Source organism: Cetorhinus maximus, chromosome 4 (assembly GCF_964194155.1).
Source record: "Cetorhinus maximus chromosome 4, sCetMax3.hap1.1, whole genome shotgun sequence".
NCBI classification, from domain to species: domain Eukaryota; kingdom Metazoa; phylum Chordata; class Chondrichthyes; order Lamniformes; family Cetorhinidae; genus Cetorhinus; species Cetorhinus maximus.
In genome coordinates this window covers 30,167,890-30,187,294 of record NC_135882.1, presented here as the reverse complement: position 1 = coordinate 30,187,294, position 19,405 = coordinate 30,167,890, and the positions used below count along the sequence as shown (strand labels likewise).

Here is a 19,405-nt window from a genome sequence, read left to right as displayed (position 1 = left end):
CGTCTCATTCACAGAGAAAGCTATTCACATTCCCTCGTGACACCCTTCTGATCTGCCACCTGCATTAATGTAATTCTTTTCATGGCAGTTGCCTTGCCTCCATTTTTGATTCCTGTGTTCCCTCCAGATCCTAGTTAGTCAACCAACTTCAGTGATCTTCCAGCCAGCTTTGTGAACTTGAGTGTGCTCATGATTGCTGATTTGAGTGTATGCGATGAATGACCAGACTCCATTATCAGCTCTGACTGAACCATAAAGAGCTGTATACTTACACCTTTTTTACAGCTAAATCCTATTACGCCAAAGTAATTCTTGGGAGCAAGGATGGCTCCCAAGTTTTTTTTTCTATACTACAAAGGTCTCCTCAGGCATGAACAACATTGCCATAGATACCACTAGAAATCAAGGATCCTTGAAATTTACGGCACAGAAGGAGGCCATTCAGCCCATCTAGAACACAATAAGTAGGAGCAGTAGACCACATGGCCTGTCGAGCTTGCTCCGCCAATCAATATGATCATGGCTGATTTTGAGTTTCAACTCCTGCCTGCTCCCCATATCTCTTGATTCCCTGAGGGACCAAACATCTATCTATCCCAATCTTAAATATATTCAACGATGGAGCATCCAAAACCATTTGGGGTGGAGAATTCCAAAGATTCATAACCCTTTGAGTGAATGAATTTCTCTTGATCTCAGTCCTAAATGATCCTAAATGATCGGCCCCTTACCCTGAGACTGTGCACCCACGTTTTAGGTTCCCCGGCCAGCTGTAACAATCTCTCAGCATCCACCATAACAAGCCCCTTCAGAATATGTTTCAATGAGATCGTCCCTCATTCTTCTAAACTTCTAAACAAAAAAGGCCCAATTTACTCAGCATCTCATCATCCCCTCATCCCAGGGACCAATTTAGTGATCATTCACTATAATGCCACAAATGCAAGTGTATCCTTTCTTAACTACATACAGTATTCCAGATGTGGTCTCACCAAAACCCTGTACAATTTTAGCAGGACTTCCTTATTCCTGTTCTCCAATCCCCTTGCAATAAGACCAACTTGCCATTTTCATTCCTAATTGCTTGATGTACTTGCATGCTAACTTTCCACGTTCCTTATAAGAGCACACCCAGGCCTCTTTGAACATCAACATTTACAAGTTTCTCACCTTTTACAAAATATTCTGCTTTTCTATTCTTATGACCAAAGTGGACAACTTCACACATCTCTACATTATACTCCATCTACCATCTTGTTGCCCACTCACTTGATCTGTCTATATCTCTTTGCAGCCTTACCCTGCCCTCCCCACAGCTTACCTTTCCACCTAGCTTTGTATCATTATCAAACTTAGATACATTACACTCTGTCTCTTCATCTAAATTATTAACATAGATTGTAAATAGTTGAGGCCCCAGCACTGATCCTTGCACCACTCCATTATTCACTGCCTCCCAACTTGAAAATGCTCTATTTTTGTCCACTCTCTACTTCCTGTCTGTTAACCAATCCTCTAACCATGCTAATGTATTACCCCTAATTCCATGAGCCCTTATCTTATCTATCAACCTTTTATATGGCACCTTATTGAATGCCTTTTGGAAGTATCATGCCATTCTGCTTATGCCAGCTAAAAAAGAGCTACCCAGCCTAATGACATTTTCCAGCTCTGGGCCCATGGCCTTATAGATGATAGCACTTCAAGGGCATGGCTGAGCACTTTATAAATGCAGTGAGGATTTCTGCCTTTAACACATTTTCAGGCAGTGAGTTCAGGTCCTCCAACACCATCTGGATGAAAACATTTCTCCTCAATTCCACTCTAATCCTTCTATCAATTAGTTTAAATCTATGCCAGTCAGTTATGGACTTCCTAATGGAAATGGGTCATTCCTATCCAGTTTATCTAAACCCCTCATAATTTTATATTCCTCAATCAAATGTCCCCTCAGTCCCCTTTGTTCCAAAGAAAACAACCAGTCTATGCAATCTTTCCTCATAGCTAAAATTATCCAGTACTGCAACATCCTTTTATATCTCCTCTGTGCCCTCTCTAGCATTATCACATTCTTCCTTTAAAGTAGTGACCAGAACTGTATGCACTAGTCTAGCTGTTGTCTAACTAGTGCTTTGGACTGTTCTAGTGTAACTTCCCTGATCTTGTATTTTATGCCTTGGCTAATATAAGTATCCTATATGTCTTCTTAACCACCTTATCTACCTGTACTGCTACCTTCAGGGACCTGTGTACTTGTACTCCAAGGTCTCTCTGCCAGTCTATACTTCTCAGTATACCAGCATTTATTGTGTATTCCATTTTTATCCCCCATAAATGCACTTGCACTTCTCTGCATTGAATTCCATTTGTCACTTTTTAGCTCACCTGAGCAGTCTATCGCTATCTTCTCCCTCTTTCACCGAATCCCTAGTACATCTCTTCATTATGTCAAGGATTGACTTCCCAAACGTCCTCCTCATTTGCCTGCCTTCTTCCACACTTCATAAGCTTCAATTATTCCAAAACATTGTTACCTGAATTCTTTGTGAAACGTGTCATGTATAGGTCAAGTATCCTTTATCCATAAATCTGAAAACCCAACACATCCAAAAACCAAACTTTTTTGAACCTCATCGACCTTTAGCGTGGGAAGTCTCTGACCTGAGCTGACACGAACCTTGCTAACTGCAGCCAACCTTTAATGCAGGATGTCCCAGACCTGAGCTGACATAATCCGAGCCAACACGAGTCTTTAGCGCAGAAGTCCCTGACCTAATCTGACACAAACCTTGCCGACTGCACCTGACCTTTAACATGGGAAGTCCCTGACCTGAGCCAACACGTCCTAACATGACACAAACCTGGCTAACTGCACCCTACCTTTAGCACGGGAAGTCCCTAACCTGAGCTGAGACGAACCTTGCCGACTGCCCCAGACCTTAAGCATGGGACATCCCTGACCTGAGCTGACCCAACCCAAACTAACACAAACCTCGCCGATCGCACCAGACCTTTAGCATGGGAATTTAGTCATTTGTCTTCACATTGATACTCTGAACCCTCTCCTATAAGCAGAATTGCAGATAGCACCATGGGTGGGAACGTATTACAGGTACCCTGTATTTATTATTCAATGATACATCTTGCTTTTCTAGCCATTTTACCTACTTTAGATTATGCTAGCCTAGGCTTAGGCTATTGTAATGTAAGTGGGCCTCGGCCTATATGCGGTATCTGAAAGCTGAAATCTGAAATGCGATTGGCCCTGAGGATTTCAGATAATGGATACTTGACCTGTATTCACATTGCTCCTATTCTTGTTATGCTCCTATGGTTCCCTATTCTCCAAAGTAATGACTTTAAAGACTAATACAAAAGTAAAATACTGTGGATGCTGGACATCTAAATAAAAAGAGAAAATTCTGGAAATACTCAGCAGGTCAGGTAGCATCTGTGGAGAGAGAAACAGAGCTAAAATTTCAGGTCAATGATGGCCTTTTATCAGAACTGAGGAAGGGCAGGAAAGAAATTGGTTTTGAATAAATGGAAGGGGGGAGGGAGCAGGAAGAGCAAAAGGGAAGGTCTATGGTAGGGTGGAGGACAGGAGAGATTAAATGACAAAAGGTTTTGTGATAGTGGGCAAAGCAAAGAAACAGAAGATGTGTCCAGATGAGGTACCAATGGCTGGATAACCGCCATCTGAATGCCAAGTGAAGAAATAAAAAAAAAGAGATAAACCAAGCTTGTTCGGCAGCGTGAGCGGACAATATGGTGAGAAGGCCAAAAATCGGCTTCACAATGTTTGCGATCATCCACTCAGCCCATCGATGGCGGGCCGCGTTCCCTGCCATTGGGCATCAGGAACCTTATTGTAATACATCTGCATAAGGCTAGCCCGCTGGACTCATACCCCCATGCTGGATCGTCTGCCCACGTCAGCGTGATTGCCTGCCAACATGTTTCACAACTGCACATAAGTGATGTGCACCTGGCGAGCTGCACTTCGCTCGGGACTTCGAGGTTTGTTTGCCTAACTTGCTTTGGGCAGCACTCGTGGTCATCAGCGCCAGGATTTGCAAACAGCACCACATCACTTTTAGGGGGGCTCACAAACAGGTCTCTACCTACCAGACCAGCCGTAAGAAAGGGATGGCCATGTACGGCTGCAGGGCTAGGGCTTGCTGGGGAAGGGGCAGAAGTGGCCTCAGGCAAGGGAAGATGCTACAGGTGAGGGCTGCACCGAGGAAGGGGGTATCCCAGGGTGTGTGTGGGGGCACAAGTTGGTCTGTGCAAGTGGCCTCAAGATGGTGAGGGCTGATGAGGCAGTCTCAAGAGGAGATAAGGCCAAATGGCGATGTGAGGCTGCGCGTGAAAGTGAATGGTGATGTCTTTTTCACATTTTCTTAGATAATATCACCACCTTCAACACCTCTTTGATCCTTTTGTCTGTGACATCTTTTGATTATCTGCTCCTATCACTGCTTGCTTGTCCCTACAACCACTCCCCCCCCCTCTCAACTTCTCTCTCCACCCGCCCACCTTAAACCAGCTTATATTTCACCCCTCTCCTAACTATACTCAGTTCTGTTGAAGGGTCGTGAGGACTCGAAACGTCGACTCTTTTCTTCTCCACCGATGCTGCCAGACCTGCTGAGTTTTTCCAGGTAATTCTGTTTTTGTTTTGGATTTCCAGCATCCGCAGTAGTTTTTTGTTTTTAATAATTAAGAAGGCTGACTAACAAAATTCTAATTAATCTAAATATATTGACGAATGTAATTTAAATTAATTTAAATATATATTTAGTTTTAATAAAACATAAATAAAACAATTCAAATTAATAAACCAAAATGATTATAAAAATAAAATACCGCAGATGCTGGAAGTCTGAAACAAAAACAGAAAATGCTGGTAAAACTCAGCAGGTCTAGCAGCATCTGTGGAGAGAAAAACAGAGTTAACGTTTCGAGTCCATATGACCCTTCTTCAGAGCTGGATCACACCAAAATGATTGTCAGTCCTGAGTAGTCTGGCTTCAAGCTTTGGCATATATCTGATGATTCCAATTATGGTTAGATGGGTTTGCAGTCGATTAAACTTTTGAAAAGAGATGGTAAATGAACCCAATTGTTGGAAGACAGGTTTTACATTCGTATTTTGGAAACTAACACACAAAGTTACTTTCCACTAAGTGCCCTGAGGATTGGTGATGTAGGTTCGGGCAGCATGCACGTGATTTGAGCCGAAACTCTTTCGAGTTATCAACAGTCACAGATTGCAACCCTTTCGAGTACAATCACAGTTCTTGGTTTCCGGGAGTGGGACGTGAACCCACAACCCTCTGATACAAAGGCGAGGGTGCTATGAACTGAGCCACAGCTGACACCTCAAGTAGATGATTTGAGCCAAAACTCTTTTGAGTTATCAACAGTCACAGATTGCAACTCTTTCGAGTACAATCACAGTTCTTAGCTTCTGGGAGTGGGACGTGAACCCACAACCCTCTGATTCAAAGGCGAGGGTGCTATGAACTGAGCCACAGCTGACACCTCAAGTAGATGATTTGAGCCGAAGGCGGACTGAGAAACGCCACAGCCTCCAACAGCACCTTCCAGAACCAGCTCATTGACAAATCCCCACTGAACCTTCTCCAGCAGCAGAGTTTGGAACTGCTCGTATTGTGGCGTCATCTGAGTGGCAGCCCGACCAACCAATGAAGCTCTGAGACTGGGCCGGACCTGTGTGAAACTGCTAATGAGTGTGAGGAAAGTAGTTGAGCCGACTGAGTTACTGTGCGGGCTGATTTGGCTGAAAGTTGTTCCAATATGGCTGAGAACAAGGAAGAAGTGAAGTATTACCGGCTGGAAGAGTTAAAGCGACACAGCAGCGGGAGCAGTGCCTGGATTAGCATTCACAACAAAATCTACGACGTGACTACGTTTCTGGAGGAGGTAGCTTATGTCAAATGCCCTGATTACGTTTGAATGAATGTTGTGGCAACTTTGTTATTCCCCCAGTTAATTTAGTATCAGAACCCCCCATGTTGCCACAAACAGCGGGCGTAATGTTCAACGATGTAAACTTTCTCAATCGACAGCTTTGCCCCTAACAAGAGAAACGTACAGGATTTTTTTAAACGTGTAACTTAAATAATTTTCTATTAAAGGTATAAAACCAGAAAGCGTTTGCCACCGCCGTGGTGTTCCCTGAGTTTTAGCAACTACTTTTGATTATAACATTAACTGATGTGTGTGAACTCTTTGGACCTTTATTGCTTTCTAAATTAATTGTGTACCAACATTGCTGAGTCGAGCAGCAGAGTTCCTTGTTCCATAGGCTTCTCCCTTATGTACTCCCTCTATACAGGCATTTTATCATATATTTGTCACATTAGAGTTTAGATTTTACCTCTAATTATATATAAGAAAAAATGTTTTATGATTTGATGGACTCGGGTAAAAAATCAGGTGAACCTGTTCATTTTGGGGCTGTGGGTTTTTTTTTCTGACATCTTGGGCTGGGTTTGTTACTTGCATTTGAGTTTCTGAGAGAGTTTGCTCAGCTTGGGATGTACTTTCCAACAGTGCCTCTGTATCTCTAGGATCTTGTGGAAAACATCCTGAAGGTACAGAGAGATCTAAGGGTCATTGTGCATGATTCAGAAAAAGTTAGCATGCACATACCTTGAGTAATTAGGAAGGCAAATGGAATGTTGGCCTTTAATGCAAGAGGGATTGAGTATAAAAGAAAGGAAATCTTGTTACAACTGTACAGGATACTAGTGAGACAACACCTAGAGGACCGCATACAGTTCTGGTCTCCTTAATTAAGGAGCAGTATTGCATTGGAAGCAGTTCGGAGTAGGTTCACTACATTTATTCCTGGGATGAAACAGTTGTTTAATAAGGAAAAGTTGAGGTCGCACCTATACTCATTAGAGTTTAGAAGAATGAGAGGTGATCTTATTGAAACAAAAGATTCTGAGGGTAGATGCTGAGAGGATGCTTCCCTCTGTGGTGGAATCTATAACTGGGCACATAGTTTAAAAATAATGGGTGTCCCATTTAAGATAAGGAGGAATTTCTTCCCTGAGGATCATTAACCTTTGGGAATTATCTTCCCCAGTGAGCAGTACAGGCTGAGTTAGACAGATTTTTGATTGACAAGGAAGTTAAGGCAGGAAAGTGGAGTTAAGGCCATGATCAGATCAACTGTGATTTTATTGAATGACGGTGCAGGCTTGAGGGGCTGGATGGCCTACTCCTGTCCTATTGCTTTGTTCTTACACTGGAATTTGAATTCAGACCTTCAGATTATTCATCCAAGCACTTCTCTTTAGCTCTGAAGAGTCGTACGGACTCGAAACGTTAACTCTCCCTCCACAGATGCTGTCAAACCTTCTGAAATTTTCCAGCATTTTCTATTTTTACCTCTGGAATGCTAGTTCTGTAACATGTACAGAACTAGTTTTTGTTATAACTAGTGTTATTGTACTCCCACTGTTATCCTGAATATACTAGGGCAAAGAGGACGGCAATGTCTCAACGGAAGTTTACATCAAGCACATACTTCTGTTAAATTTGTGATGGTAGTGGGAATTTGGAATTTAAAAAAAAACTTTTCAGGTATGGCAAGCCTTAACTTTCTTCCAAGACCATTGAAGCAACTAATGTTTAACATTAAATAATACCTTTAATAATATCTTACCATTATGCCACTATCAGCACCACCTTTAGCCCTTACCACTACCATTAACACTTCCTTTGTCTTGTGTCCATGACATCTTTGTCAATCTCTCCTTTGCCCCCACTTATCGTTGGCCTTCTATCCAACTTCACCTTAAACCGTGTAAATTTCATCACATTTTTACTCCTCTTTAGCTCTGAAGAAGGGTGATACGGACTCAAAATGTTAACTCTGTTTCTCTCTCCACAGATACTGTCAGACCTGTTAACTTTTTCCAGCATTTTCTGTTTTTATTTCAGATTTCCAGCATCTGCAATATTTTGCTTCTATCTTAATGTTTGACATTACTACTTTTGCTTGTTAATGCAACTCTTTGGCAAAGGCCTGTTTGACTTTATGCAACGCACATCAAAATCTGACAGTTGACTCGCATTTGCAAATATGACTTCACTGCAAATACTATTTGCTGTAGATTAGGAAAGCTGCACAATCAGTTTAACCGTCAATTTTTTAGAAATTTTTCAAACTGTCATGTGATGGATCAACTTGGTATCTGAATTGGTTTGTGGGCCCTAAGAGGTACATGAAGAGATAAGAAAGTACATAAGGTATAATGAATTTTATCTATTGTAAATCCTTTTGAATGCATGGTACGCTAGATATTGGTACACGTGCATTGGGCTAATATAAGATTGCAAAAGTAAGCTTGAAAGCGAGTTGGCTAGTTCCTATGAACCGATTTTGTTGACTTAATTTTCAAGGATGTTGGGAAGTATTCTTTAGAGAACTTGATTTGTATTTTGCAAAGGCTTCAGTTGCTGAAGGAATGAGACGATAAGACATAGGAGCAGAAGTAGGCCATTTAGCCCATCGAGCCTGTTCCACCATTCATTGAGATCATGGTTGATCTGATAATCCTCAACTCCACTTTCCTGCCTTTTCCCCATAACCCTTAATTTCCTTACTGATTAAAAATCAGTCTATCGCAGCTTTGATAATGCTTAATGACCCAGCCTCTACAGCCCTCTGCAGTAGAGAATTCCACAGATTCACTACCATCTGAGAGAAGAAATTTCTTCTCATCTGTCTTTAAATGGGCGACCCCTTACTCTGAAATTATGGTCATAGACTCTCCCACAAGGGGAAACAACCTCTCAGCATTGATCCTGTCAAGCCCCCTGAGAATCTTATATGATTCAATAAGGTCACCTCTCATCCTTCTAAACTCCAATGAATACAGGCCCAACCTACTCAACCTCTCCTCACAGGAGAATCCCTCCATACCCAGGATCAATGTAGTGAACCTTCTCTGGACTGCCTCCAATGCCAGTATACCTTTCCTTGGACAAGGGGGCCAAAACTGTTCACAGTATTCCAGGTGTGGTTTAACTAGTGCCTTGTATAGTTTTAGCAAAATTTCCCTATTTTTATACTCCATTCCCTTTGAAATAACAGCCAACACTCCATTTGCCTTTCTGATTACCTGCTGAACTTGTATGCTAGCTTTTTGGGATTCAAATCCCTCTGTGCTGCAGCTTTCTGCAGTTTTTCTCTATTTAAATAATATTCAGCTATTCTTCCTGTAAAATGCAGAACCTCACATTTTTCCACATTATATTCCACCTGTCAAGTTTTTGCACAACTCACTTAACCTGTCTATATCCCTCTGTAGGCTCTGTCATCCTCACCACTTGCCCGCCCACCTACTTTTGTGTCATCCGCAAACTTGGCGATAGTACATTCACTTCCCTCATTCAAGTCATTTAATATGTAAGTAATTGTGGCCCCAGCACTGATCCCTGTGGCACTCCACTAGTCACAGTTGCCATCCTGAAAATGCCCCCCTTATCCCAACTCTGTCTTCTATTAGTTAGCCAATCATCTATCCATGCTAATATACTACCCCCAACACTATGGGCGCTTATCTTATTAAGTAGCCTTATGTGTGGTACCTTATTGAATGCCTTTTGGAAATCCAAATGTTACATCTACTGGTTCTACTTTATCTATCCTGCTTGTTACCTCCTTAAAGAATTCTAATAAATTTGTCAGGCATGATTTCCCCTTCATGAAGCCATGTTGATTCTGCTTGATTAGATTATGTATTTATAAATGCTCTGCTATTACATCCTTTGTAATAGACCCTAACATTTTCCCAATGACATGCTAAGCTAACTGCCTATAGTTTTTTTTGTCTCCGTCCCTTTTTGAATAAGGGTCTTACATTGGCAGTTTTCCAATCCTTTGGGACTTTTCCAGAATCTAAGGATTCTTGGAAGATTGCTACCAGTGCATCCACTATCTCTGTAGCTACTTCCTTTAATATCATAGGATGCAACCCGTCAGGTCTAGGGGACTTATCAGCCTTTAGCCCCATTAGTTTCCCTAGAACACCTTCTCGAGTGATAGTTATTGTATTTATTTCCTCCTCCCCGCACCCCCTGCTTTGTCCCTTGATTATTCAGTATTTTTTGGGATGCTATTAGTGTCTTCTACCATGAAGACTGATGCAAAGTATTATTCAATTCCTCTGCCATTTCCTGGTTTCCCATTATTATTTCCCCAGCCTCATTCTCTAAGGGCCCTATGTACACTTTGGCCTCTCTCTTTCTTTTTATGTTTAAAGAAGCTCTTACTGTCAGTTTTTATATTACTTGATAGTTTATCCCCAAAGTTTATTTTCTCCCTCTTTATTTTTTTGGTCATCTTTTGGTGTTTTTTCAAAACTTTCGCAATCCTCTGGCTTACCGCTAACCTTTGCCACATCGTATTTTAATTAGATACTATCCTTAACTTCCATGGTTGGTTTATCCTCTTCCTAGAATCCTTCTTCCTCACTGGGATATATCTTGTGAGCTATGAACCATTTTCTTAAACATCTGCCATTGTTTATCAACTGTCTTTTCTGCTAAACCTCTTTCCCAGTTCTCTCCAGCCAACTCTGCCCTCATTCCTTTGTAATTACCCTTCTTTAAACTTAGCACAGTTGCTTCCGACCCAAGTTTCTCACTCTCAAACTGAATGCTGAATTCTACTGTGTTATGGTCACTGTTTCCTAGGGGATCTTTTACTCTGAGATCATTTAATAAACCTGCCTTATTACACATTACCAGACCCAAAATAGCCTGATCCCTGGTTGGATCCACAACATATTGTTCTAGGAAACTGTCCCATTGCACTCAATGAACTCTTCCTCATGGCTAACTCTGCCAATTTGATTTTACCAATCTACATGAAGATTAAAGTCACCCATGATTAATGCACTGCCTTTTTTACATGCCTTCATTATCTCCTGATTTATTATCTGTCCTACAGTATAACTACTGTTAGGGGGCTTATAGACTACTCCCACCAATGTCGTCTTCCCCTTATTATTTCTCACCTCTACCCATATGGATTCTACATCTTCCAATCCAAGATCATTTCTTGCTCTTGTACTTATTCCATCTCGTACTAATAAAGCTACCCCACCACCTTTTCCTTCCTATCTGTCCTTTCAAAAAGTCACATACCCCTTAGTTCCCTGCTTTGATCTCCTTGTAACCATGTCTCTGTAATGGCTATAAGATCATACCCATTAACCTCTATTTGTGCCGTTAATTCATTTATTTTGTTCCAAATATTACTTGCATTTAAGTAAAAAGCCATTAATTTTGCCTTTTGACCATTTTTACCCCCTATCACCCTGTTTGCTACTTTTTTTTATGTTTGTACACTCTGTCTCTTCCTTTCCCACTCTGGGTAACATTACCTAAATAGCTGCCCTGCAATGCTGCCATATCCTTTTGCTTTGTAAGCCTACAAATCCATTTTCCAGAACCCTCTTATCCCCCTGTATTTAGTTTAAAACCCTCTCTGCAGCCCTAGTTATTTGATTTGCTAGGACACTGGTCCCAGCATGGTTCAAGTGAAGCCTGTCCCACCGGAACAGCTCCCTTCTACCCCAGTACTGATGCCAGTGCCCCATGAACTGAAACTCATTCCTGCCACACTAATCTTTGAGCCATGCATTCAACTCCTCCTTTATTTACCCTATGCCAGTTTGCAGCGGCTCAGGTAGTAATCCTGAGATTATTACCTTGGAGGTTTTAATTTAGCTCCTTGCTGTTCAAATTCTTTCAGCAGAACCTCCTTTCTGGTCCTATCTATGTTGTTGGTACCAACATGGACCACAACGACAACTGGATCCCTCCCTTCCCCTCCCACTCCAATTTCCTCTCCAGCCCCAAGCAGATCTCCTTAAACCTGGCACCGGGCAGGCAACACAGCCTGTGGGCTTCACGCTCACGGCTGCAGAGAACGGTATCTGTTCCCCTAATTATACTGTACCCTACCACCACTATGATCCTATTTCCTCCTCCCACTTGAATGGCTCCCTGTACCACGGTGCCGTGGTCAGTTCACTCATCCTCCCTACAGTCCCCAGCAAGAACTTCATAAATGTTGGACAATTGCAGGGGCCAAGGCTTCTTGAACGCTACCCACAGGGTCCCTATATCTGCCTCACCTGCAGTCACACTCTCCTGTCCCTGATCACAGGCCAAATTTGAATGACCTAATCTGAGGGATGTGACCACCTCCTGGAGCAAAGTGTCCAGGTTTCCCCTTCCTTGATGTGGTGCAATGTCTGCAGCTCGGATTCCAGCTCCTCAACTCTGATCTGAAGCTCCTTGAGCTGCAAACACTTGCTACAGATGTGTTTGCTCTGGATCACCTTGGTGTCCAGCAATATCGACATGCTGCAGCAGCAACACATCACCCGTCCTGCCATCACTATCATATTTTATTCAATTATATTTTTTACACCAGTATCAATCTTATACTTAAGCTATTTTTAAGAAAAAAAGCTAAATGCAAACTAAAGACCTTACTTCTACTTTTATTTTAAAGACTAGGAATACTCACCAATCAGCTACTTTCCCTGCACTTGTGTCACATTGTGGTTCATGACGTCACTCCACCGCTGTTCTCACTGCAGGCAGGCCTCTCGATTGGCGCCTTTTATCCTCTCCCGTTCACCTCTCGAATAGAATAAACCTTAATCACTTACCAGATACTCACTAAATGACCAGCTTCTTCTCCTGTAGCAGAGCAAGAATCAATTCCTGGAGGCTGGAAATGTTTAGGCAAAAGCGACTAAACACCTCTTAACTTCCCGATGCGCTCAACTCAGACACTCTTTTGTAAGTTGCACTAAGTTGGCCCCTAACACAAAAACCCTAGCTGAGTCACTTAATGAGGATCCAATTTCAGCTGGTTTTTAATTAAGCTGCTCTTTCACTGGAACCCTTGAAAAAACCCTATTTAAGACTGGCAACTGCAGAATTTAAGCATTAGTTTTCAGTTTATTGACAAATAGCTTTCAATTTATTGCCAACTACAAATTAAATTAGATTTGTATAAAATAAAAATAAACATTTAGACTTCTTATCCAACAATACATGCACTCAGTGGCACTTTTTTTTTGCATGCATAGATATGGGAATTGGTGGATGGTTCAATTTTCATAAAGTACACTCAAGCTGGATGTTTTGGGAAACTTGGTATGTTTTATCAAATGGAACTCTTTTTAAACAAAAAAGTAGCATTTTTCTGATAATGGTTTCAGGATAACTTAAACGGTAACTGCTTAAGCAGTCCTGAAAGATTGTCTACGTCCTTATTGGAAGAGCACTTTCTGCATTTTAGTGATACCATATTTGGCCTCGCGATTGCCTCAGTTCTTTTACCCCACCATTGGTAACTGTGGTCTTTAGCTGTCTAGGTCCTAAGCTCTGAAATTCCCTTCATAAATCTTTTTGCTTCTCCACCACTCTCTTCTCCCTCGATACAATCCCCAGTACCTACCTCTTTTGTTGACCACCTTTCCTAATAGCTCCTGCTTTAGCTTGGTGTCGATCTTTATCTGATTGCACATAGATGAAGTGCCTTGGGCCTTTTTTTCAGTGGAGGAGAGCAAAGTTGACGTTTCGAGTCCTCATGACCCTTCAACAGAACCTGTTCTGTTGAAGGGTCATGAGGACTCGAAACGTCAACTTTGCTCTTCTCCGCCGATGCTGCCAGACCTGTTGAGTTTTTCCAGGTATTTCTGTTTTTGTTTTGGATTTCCAGCATCCACAGTTTTTTGTTTTTATGCCTTTTTTTCAGTGTTAGAGACACTACAAACAAGTGGAAGTAGTTTCTGCTATTTACCTACCAATTCATTGTGTATTTAAAAGCAGTGCAACACATCAGTGTGCATAGATCTGAACCTCAGAATGCCCAAATCCTTTGTTTACCTTGCCTTTAGACTTTGGGCCTTAAAATAACACAACTCCAATTTTGCAGAATGATGCAATTTGCATTTAGTACATGCTGCATCTAGTATAATAAAGGGAAATAATTCTATTTAAGTATAGATGTCCCAAAATGCTTTATAGCCAATTATGCACTTTTTAAAGTGTAGGGAAATCTGGCAGCCAATTTGCACACAGCAATGTGTCAGAAACACCATGAGATACATGGTCAGATAATCTGTTTTGGTGATGTTGTTTGAGGAGTAAATATTGGTCAGGACACTGGGGAGAACTCCCCTGCTCTTCTTTGAATAGTCTCATTAATTTAATATCTAATCCAAAAGACAGTACCTCCAACAGTGCAGCACTTTCTCAATTCTGCACTAGTGTGCCAGCCTTCATTTTGTGCTCAAGCTTCTGGAGTAGGATTTTAATCCACAACCTTCTGACTCAAGAGGTGAGATTGCTTCTGGTTACGTGATAAAGTTTAATGCTGAGGTTCTCTCATTCATTTCTTTATACCAATTTAAGGAGTTATGAGTTTTCCATTGACAATGATTCAAGATCTTTGTAATTGTTTTGAAAACGTGCGCAGGGAGCTGCTGAAGAAAAGTGGATAAAATCTAAAAGGTGACCTCAAATTTGGTGAAGAATCAGTGTGTCATCTGAGAAGAACATTTCTTTTATCCAGCTTCGATAACTTCTTTGAAAGTGCAGCAAAGTCCAGTATGTTGTCGTTGCTGGTGATCTTTGTGTTGATGGATGTATATATTGTGGGCCTGAAAAAATATTTTCTTTTAAATCTCTATCTTCTAGTGGAAGGGTAGAACAGAACAACATTTGGAGGTTGTCAGTGCTCATCTTGGCTGATCTGCCAAATAGCCTATGCATGAGCAGGATGAAAAATATTCCAGAAATGTGCAAAACCTCATGGATGACCTCAGTTTAAATTCCACTTCAGCCCTGGAATTGAATTAAGAGACCAGAGTTGTTTGAAATGTGTGGCATGGAATATAGTGTGGAAAAATGTGAAGTTATCCACTTTGGTAGGAAAAACAGAAATGCAGAGTATTTCTTAAATGGGGAGAGATTGGGAAGTGATATGTCCAAAGGGACCTGGGTATTCTTGTTCATAAGTCACTGAAAGCTAACATGTACGTGCAACAAACAGTTGGGAAGGCAAATGGTATGTTAGCCTTTATTGCAAGGGGATTTGAATACAGGAGCGAGGAAGTCTTGCTGCAGTTGTATAGAGACTATACTTGTTGTATTATGTGCAGTTTTGGTCTCCTTTCCTAAGTAAGGATATAATGGCCAGAGAGGGAGTGCAACAAAAGTTCACCAAACTAATCCCTGGGATGGCAGGATTGTCATATGAGGAAATAATGAAGAGACTGTGCCTGTATTCTCTAGAGTTTAGAAGAATCAGAGGTGATCTTATTAAAGTATACAAAATTCTTACAGGGCTCAACAGGTGAATGCAGGAAGGATATTTACTCTGGTTGGGGGTCTAGAACCTGGGGACACAGTCTCAGAATAAGAGGTAGGTCATTTAGACCAAGATGAGGAAGAATTTCTTCAGTCAGAGGTTGGTAAGTCTTTGGAATTCTCTACCCCAGTGGGTGTGAAGTTCAGTTACTAAGTATGTTCATAGCAGAGGTCAATAGATTTCTAGATACCACTGACATCCAGGGATATGGGGATAGTGAAGGAAGATGGTGTTGAGGTAGAAGATCAGCCATGATCGAGTTAAATGACAGAGCAGGCTCAAGGGGCTGACTGGCCTGCTCCTCCTTTGTATCTAAGACAGAAAGATATGTCTGACATTTTCTGTGTCAAAATTTGCCAACTTTCAGGAGAGTGTCCAAAGCTCCATAAGTATCAATACCTGACGGGCAATCATGGAAAATTTTCTGGAATTTAAAACTTTAATTCACCATGTGAATATAGCTGAACTTTTTAGTTTGTATTAGTAAGACTAGTCTTATGAGGAGCTTTTTTTAACATAGTGCCTTTAAATAAGTTCCTATGTCAAGTTGCATAGAGTCAGATCTGTATATAATGTGACCAAAAAAATCTGACTGCCCAAATTTTTTTTTTCATTTCCATTTCATGGTTTTCATCATTATTTTTGTAATTGCATGCATCTTCATATGATGCATCGCCATAATATAGTAATGCAAAAACTTTGAACTATGTTTTTATTGTCATCTTTGTTCAGATACTGTTTGATAGGGTATGTATATTTTGAAAAATGAGTAATGTGGGTGAGTATTTCCTATTTTACCATCCTATGCTTGTAAGGGTTAAATAATAGATTCATTCCCCCTCCCTCATTTTACTGCCCTATAGATCAGAAAGTGCTAGACTTTTCTATTCTTGGCTTCCATTTGGAGAACAAGTAAATTTGGAAAGTCTGTACAAGCTCAAATTGAATTTGATTAGTTAAATAGACTCGATTCAATGGCTTTTACTCACTTCACACTTTATCACAATGCTTTAGACAGAAGTTCAAACCCCTTTAGGTCAAAAATTAATAATGTTTCTTTCCTTATTCCAGATGCAGTGTACAGGGGAGCAGGAGCTGTGTCATGCTGGTTTAGTCAGTTTTGAAGAACCAGTTGTGTTCTCATCTTATAAAATCATGATATAGGCCCTTATGCTGCGCTCCAGCAAATTTAAAATAATTTTAAAATATATTTTAATAGCTGGTTATGTTTCTAGCTTTTTTCTAATGTTTTGATCCATGGTCAGTCACATCCTATTCCAGATTATGTCCATGCAGTTATACTCATGGATGGGGCTTCGTTTGTTTAAACTGCTGATCAAATCCAGTACCTGCATGAATCTCCAGATAGACTGGATCCACATTCTGCAGATTTGAATTACGCAAAATGGCCTCAGATGATAATGTCTGAGGCGATGAGACCTCATTCTTCCAGAATACCAATCCTACTATCTTCCCACTGCAACATTTGAACACTTCTTAAATGAATGTAGTGCCCTGGTCTTGACCCGCCTGTGTTCAGATTTATACTTCCAATGTGGATTATTACTGTGAAAGCAAGAAAGAAACTAGGGGTCAGAGAAAAGGAAATAACTAGCTTTTAGAAGAATTCATAAGTGAATTGACCTTATTTTAAAGTTGGTAGAGTGGGATATGATTTCTAAGGATATTACACAGCTGTTTTTGTGTATACAATTTAAAATATTGTTTTTTTATTTTCCAGTATAAACCACATGCAAATGAGGGAGACATAAACAGCCATAAGCAAAACCAAGAGATGGCATTTAGCTTAGAGAAATGTAGTGTCCTGCATGCAGGCAGCACCAACACAGAATACAGGTATCTTTTGTAGGGAACGATACTCGGAGTTGGGAGAGGAAAAAATCTTGGTGTCACTATTCACAGATCACTGAAGGTTCATGAGCAATGTAAAGAAACTGTAGCTCAAATTAGCTGTGTATTGTGTTCTATTAATAGACCCTCTGGTATAAATTTGAGGACAGTATTTTGATATTCTACAGTTTGCTGGTCGGTTTGGAGCACTGTGCTAGTTTTGGTCCTTATGGAGGATATGGTGATCATGCAAAAAGTCCAAAGGAGACCTATGAGGATTATTCTTAGTTTAAGGAACCTTAACTACTTGGGCTTAAGGATCTGGGCCTATTTAGTTCAGAGCAGCGTAGATTTAGTGCTCTAAAATATTTCAACGGCTGGAAAGTGACCCCATTGGTAGATTATTCAAATTCAATAGATTGGGCAGAATCAGGTGATGCAAGTTTAAATTTTAAGAGTCAGGATACATGTATATTGTGTTTGTTTCCAGAGAGCCTCTGGAATAAATTGCTGGCTGTGTTAATTCTCTGCATGCCTTCAAGAGGATGCTTGACTGGGCAGAGCTTACATCATGTAAAAGACAAGTAGCTTTATAGATAGCGCGTCATCCATGTGAAACAAAAACAGAATTACCTGGAAAAACTCAGCAGGTCTGGCAGCATCGGCGGAGAAGAAAAGAGTTGACGTTTCGAGTCCTCATGACCCTTCAACAGAACTGAGTAATATTAGGAGAGGGGTAAAATATAAGCTGGTTTAAGGTGGGAGGGGTGGTGGGGGGAGAGAAGTTGTGGGGGGGTGTGGTTGTAGGGACAAGCAAGCAGTGATAGGAGCAGATAATCAAAAGATGTCACAGACAAAAGAACAAAGAGGTGTTGAAGGTGGTGATATTATCTAAGAGAATGTGCTAATTAAGAATGGATGGCAGGACACTCAAGGTACAGCTCTAGTGGGGGTGGGGTGGAAAGACTAACAGGGCATAAAAGGTATAGATTTAAAAATAATGGAAATAGTTGGGAAAAGAAAAATCTATATAAATTATTGGAAAAAACAAAAGGAAGGGGGAAGAAACGGAAAGGGAGTGGGGATGGAGGAGGGAGTTCAAGATCTAAAGTTGTTGAATTCAATATTCAGTGCGGAAGACTGTAAAGTGCCTAGTTGGAAGATGAGGTGCTGTTCCTCCAGTTTGCGTTGGGCTTCACTGGAACAATGCAGCAAGCCAAGGACAGACATGTGGGCAAGAGAGCAGGGTGGAGTGTTAAAATGGCAAGTGACAGGGAGGTTTGGGTCTTTCTTGCGGACAGACCGCAGGTGTTCTGCAAAGCGGTCACCCAGTTTACGTTTGGTCTCTCCAATGTGGAAGAGACTGTATTGGGAGCAACGAATGCAGTAGGCTAAGTTAGGGGAAATGCAAGTGAAATGCTGCTTCACTTGAAAGGAGTGTTTGGGCCCTTGGACGGTGAGGAGAGAGGAAGTAAAGGTGCAGGTGTTGCATCTTTTGCGTGGGCATGGGGAGGTGCCATAGGTGGGGGTTGAGGAGTAGGGGGTGATGGAGGAGTGGACTAGGGTGTCCCAGAGGGAACGATCCCTACGGGAATGCCGCCAGGGGGGGTGAAGGGAAGATGTGTTTGGTGGTGGCAATCTGCTGGAGTTGGCGGAAATGGCGGAGGATGATCCTTTGAATGCGGAGGCTGGTGGGGTGATAAGTGAGGACAAGGGGACCCTAACATGTTTCTGGGAGGGAGGAGAAGGCATGGGGGCGGATGCGCGGGAGATGGGCCGGACACGGTTGAGGGCCCTGTCAACGACCGTGGGTGGAAAACCTCAGTTAAGGAAGAAGGAGGACATGTCAGAGGAACTGTTTTTGAAGGTAGCATCATCAGAACAGATGCGACGGAGGCGAAGGAACTGAGAGAATGGGATGGAGTCCTTACAGGAAGCGGGGTGTGAGGAGCTGTAGTCGAGGTAGCTGTGGGAGTCGGTAGGCTTATAATGGATATTGGTGGACAGTCTATCACCATAAATTGAGACAGAGAGGTCAAGGAAGGGAAGGGAAGTGTCAGAGATGGACCATGTGAAAATGATGGAGGGGTGGAGATTGGAAGCAAA

At 41.6% G+C, this 19,405-nt stretch overlaps 1 protein-coding gene and 1 long non-coding RNA gene across 2 annotated transcripts in view; both read left to right on the top strand.

Moving 5' to 3' along the window:
• Positions 1–5,561: 5,561 nt before the first annotated feature.
• The window catches only part of cyb5a (cytochrome b5 type A (microsomal)), a 46,888-nt gene continuing 33,044 nt past the window's right edge, over positions 5,562–19,405 (top strand). Inside the window, exon 1 of the mRNA XM_078540058.1 lies at positions 5,562–5,949. Coding sequence (XP_078396184.1) covers positions 5,824–5,949 — 126 coding nt within the window. The 5' untranslated portion in view covers positions 5,562–5,823. The remainder of the gene's footprint in view (positions 5,950–19,405) is intronic.
• Positions 6,301–17,879, top strand: LOC144679557 (uncharacterized). The gene is made up of 3 exons (XR_013576367.1): positions 6,301–6,347; positions 8,199–8,292; positions 17,790–17,879. It is a non-coding gene; the product is annotated as an uncharacterized LOC144679557 (long non-coding RNA).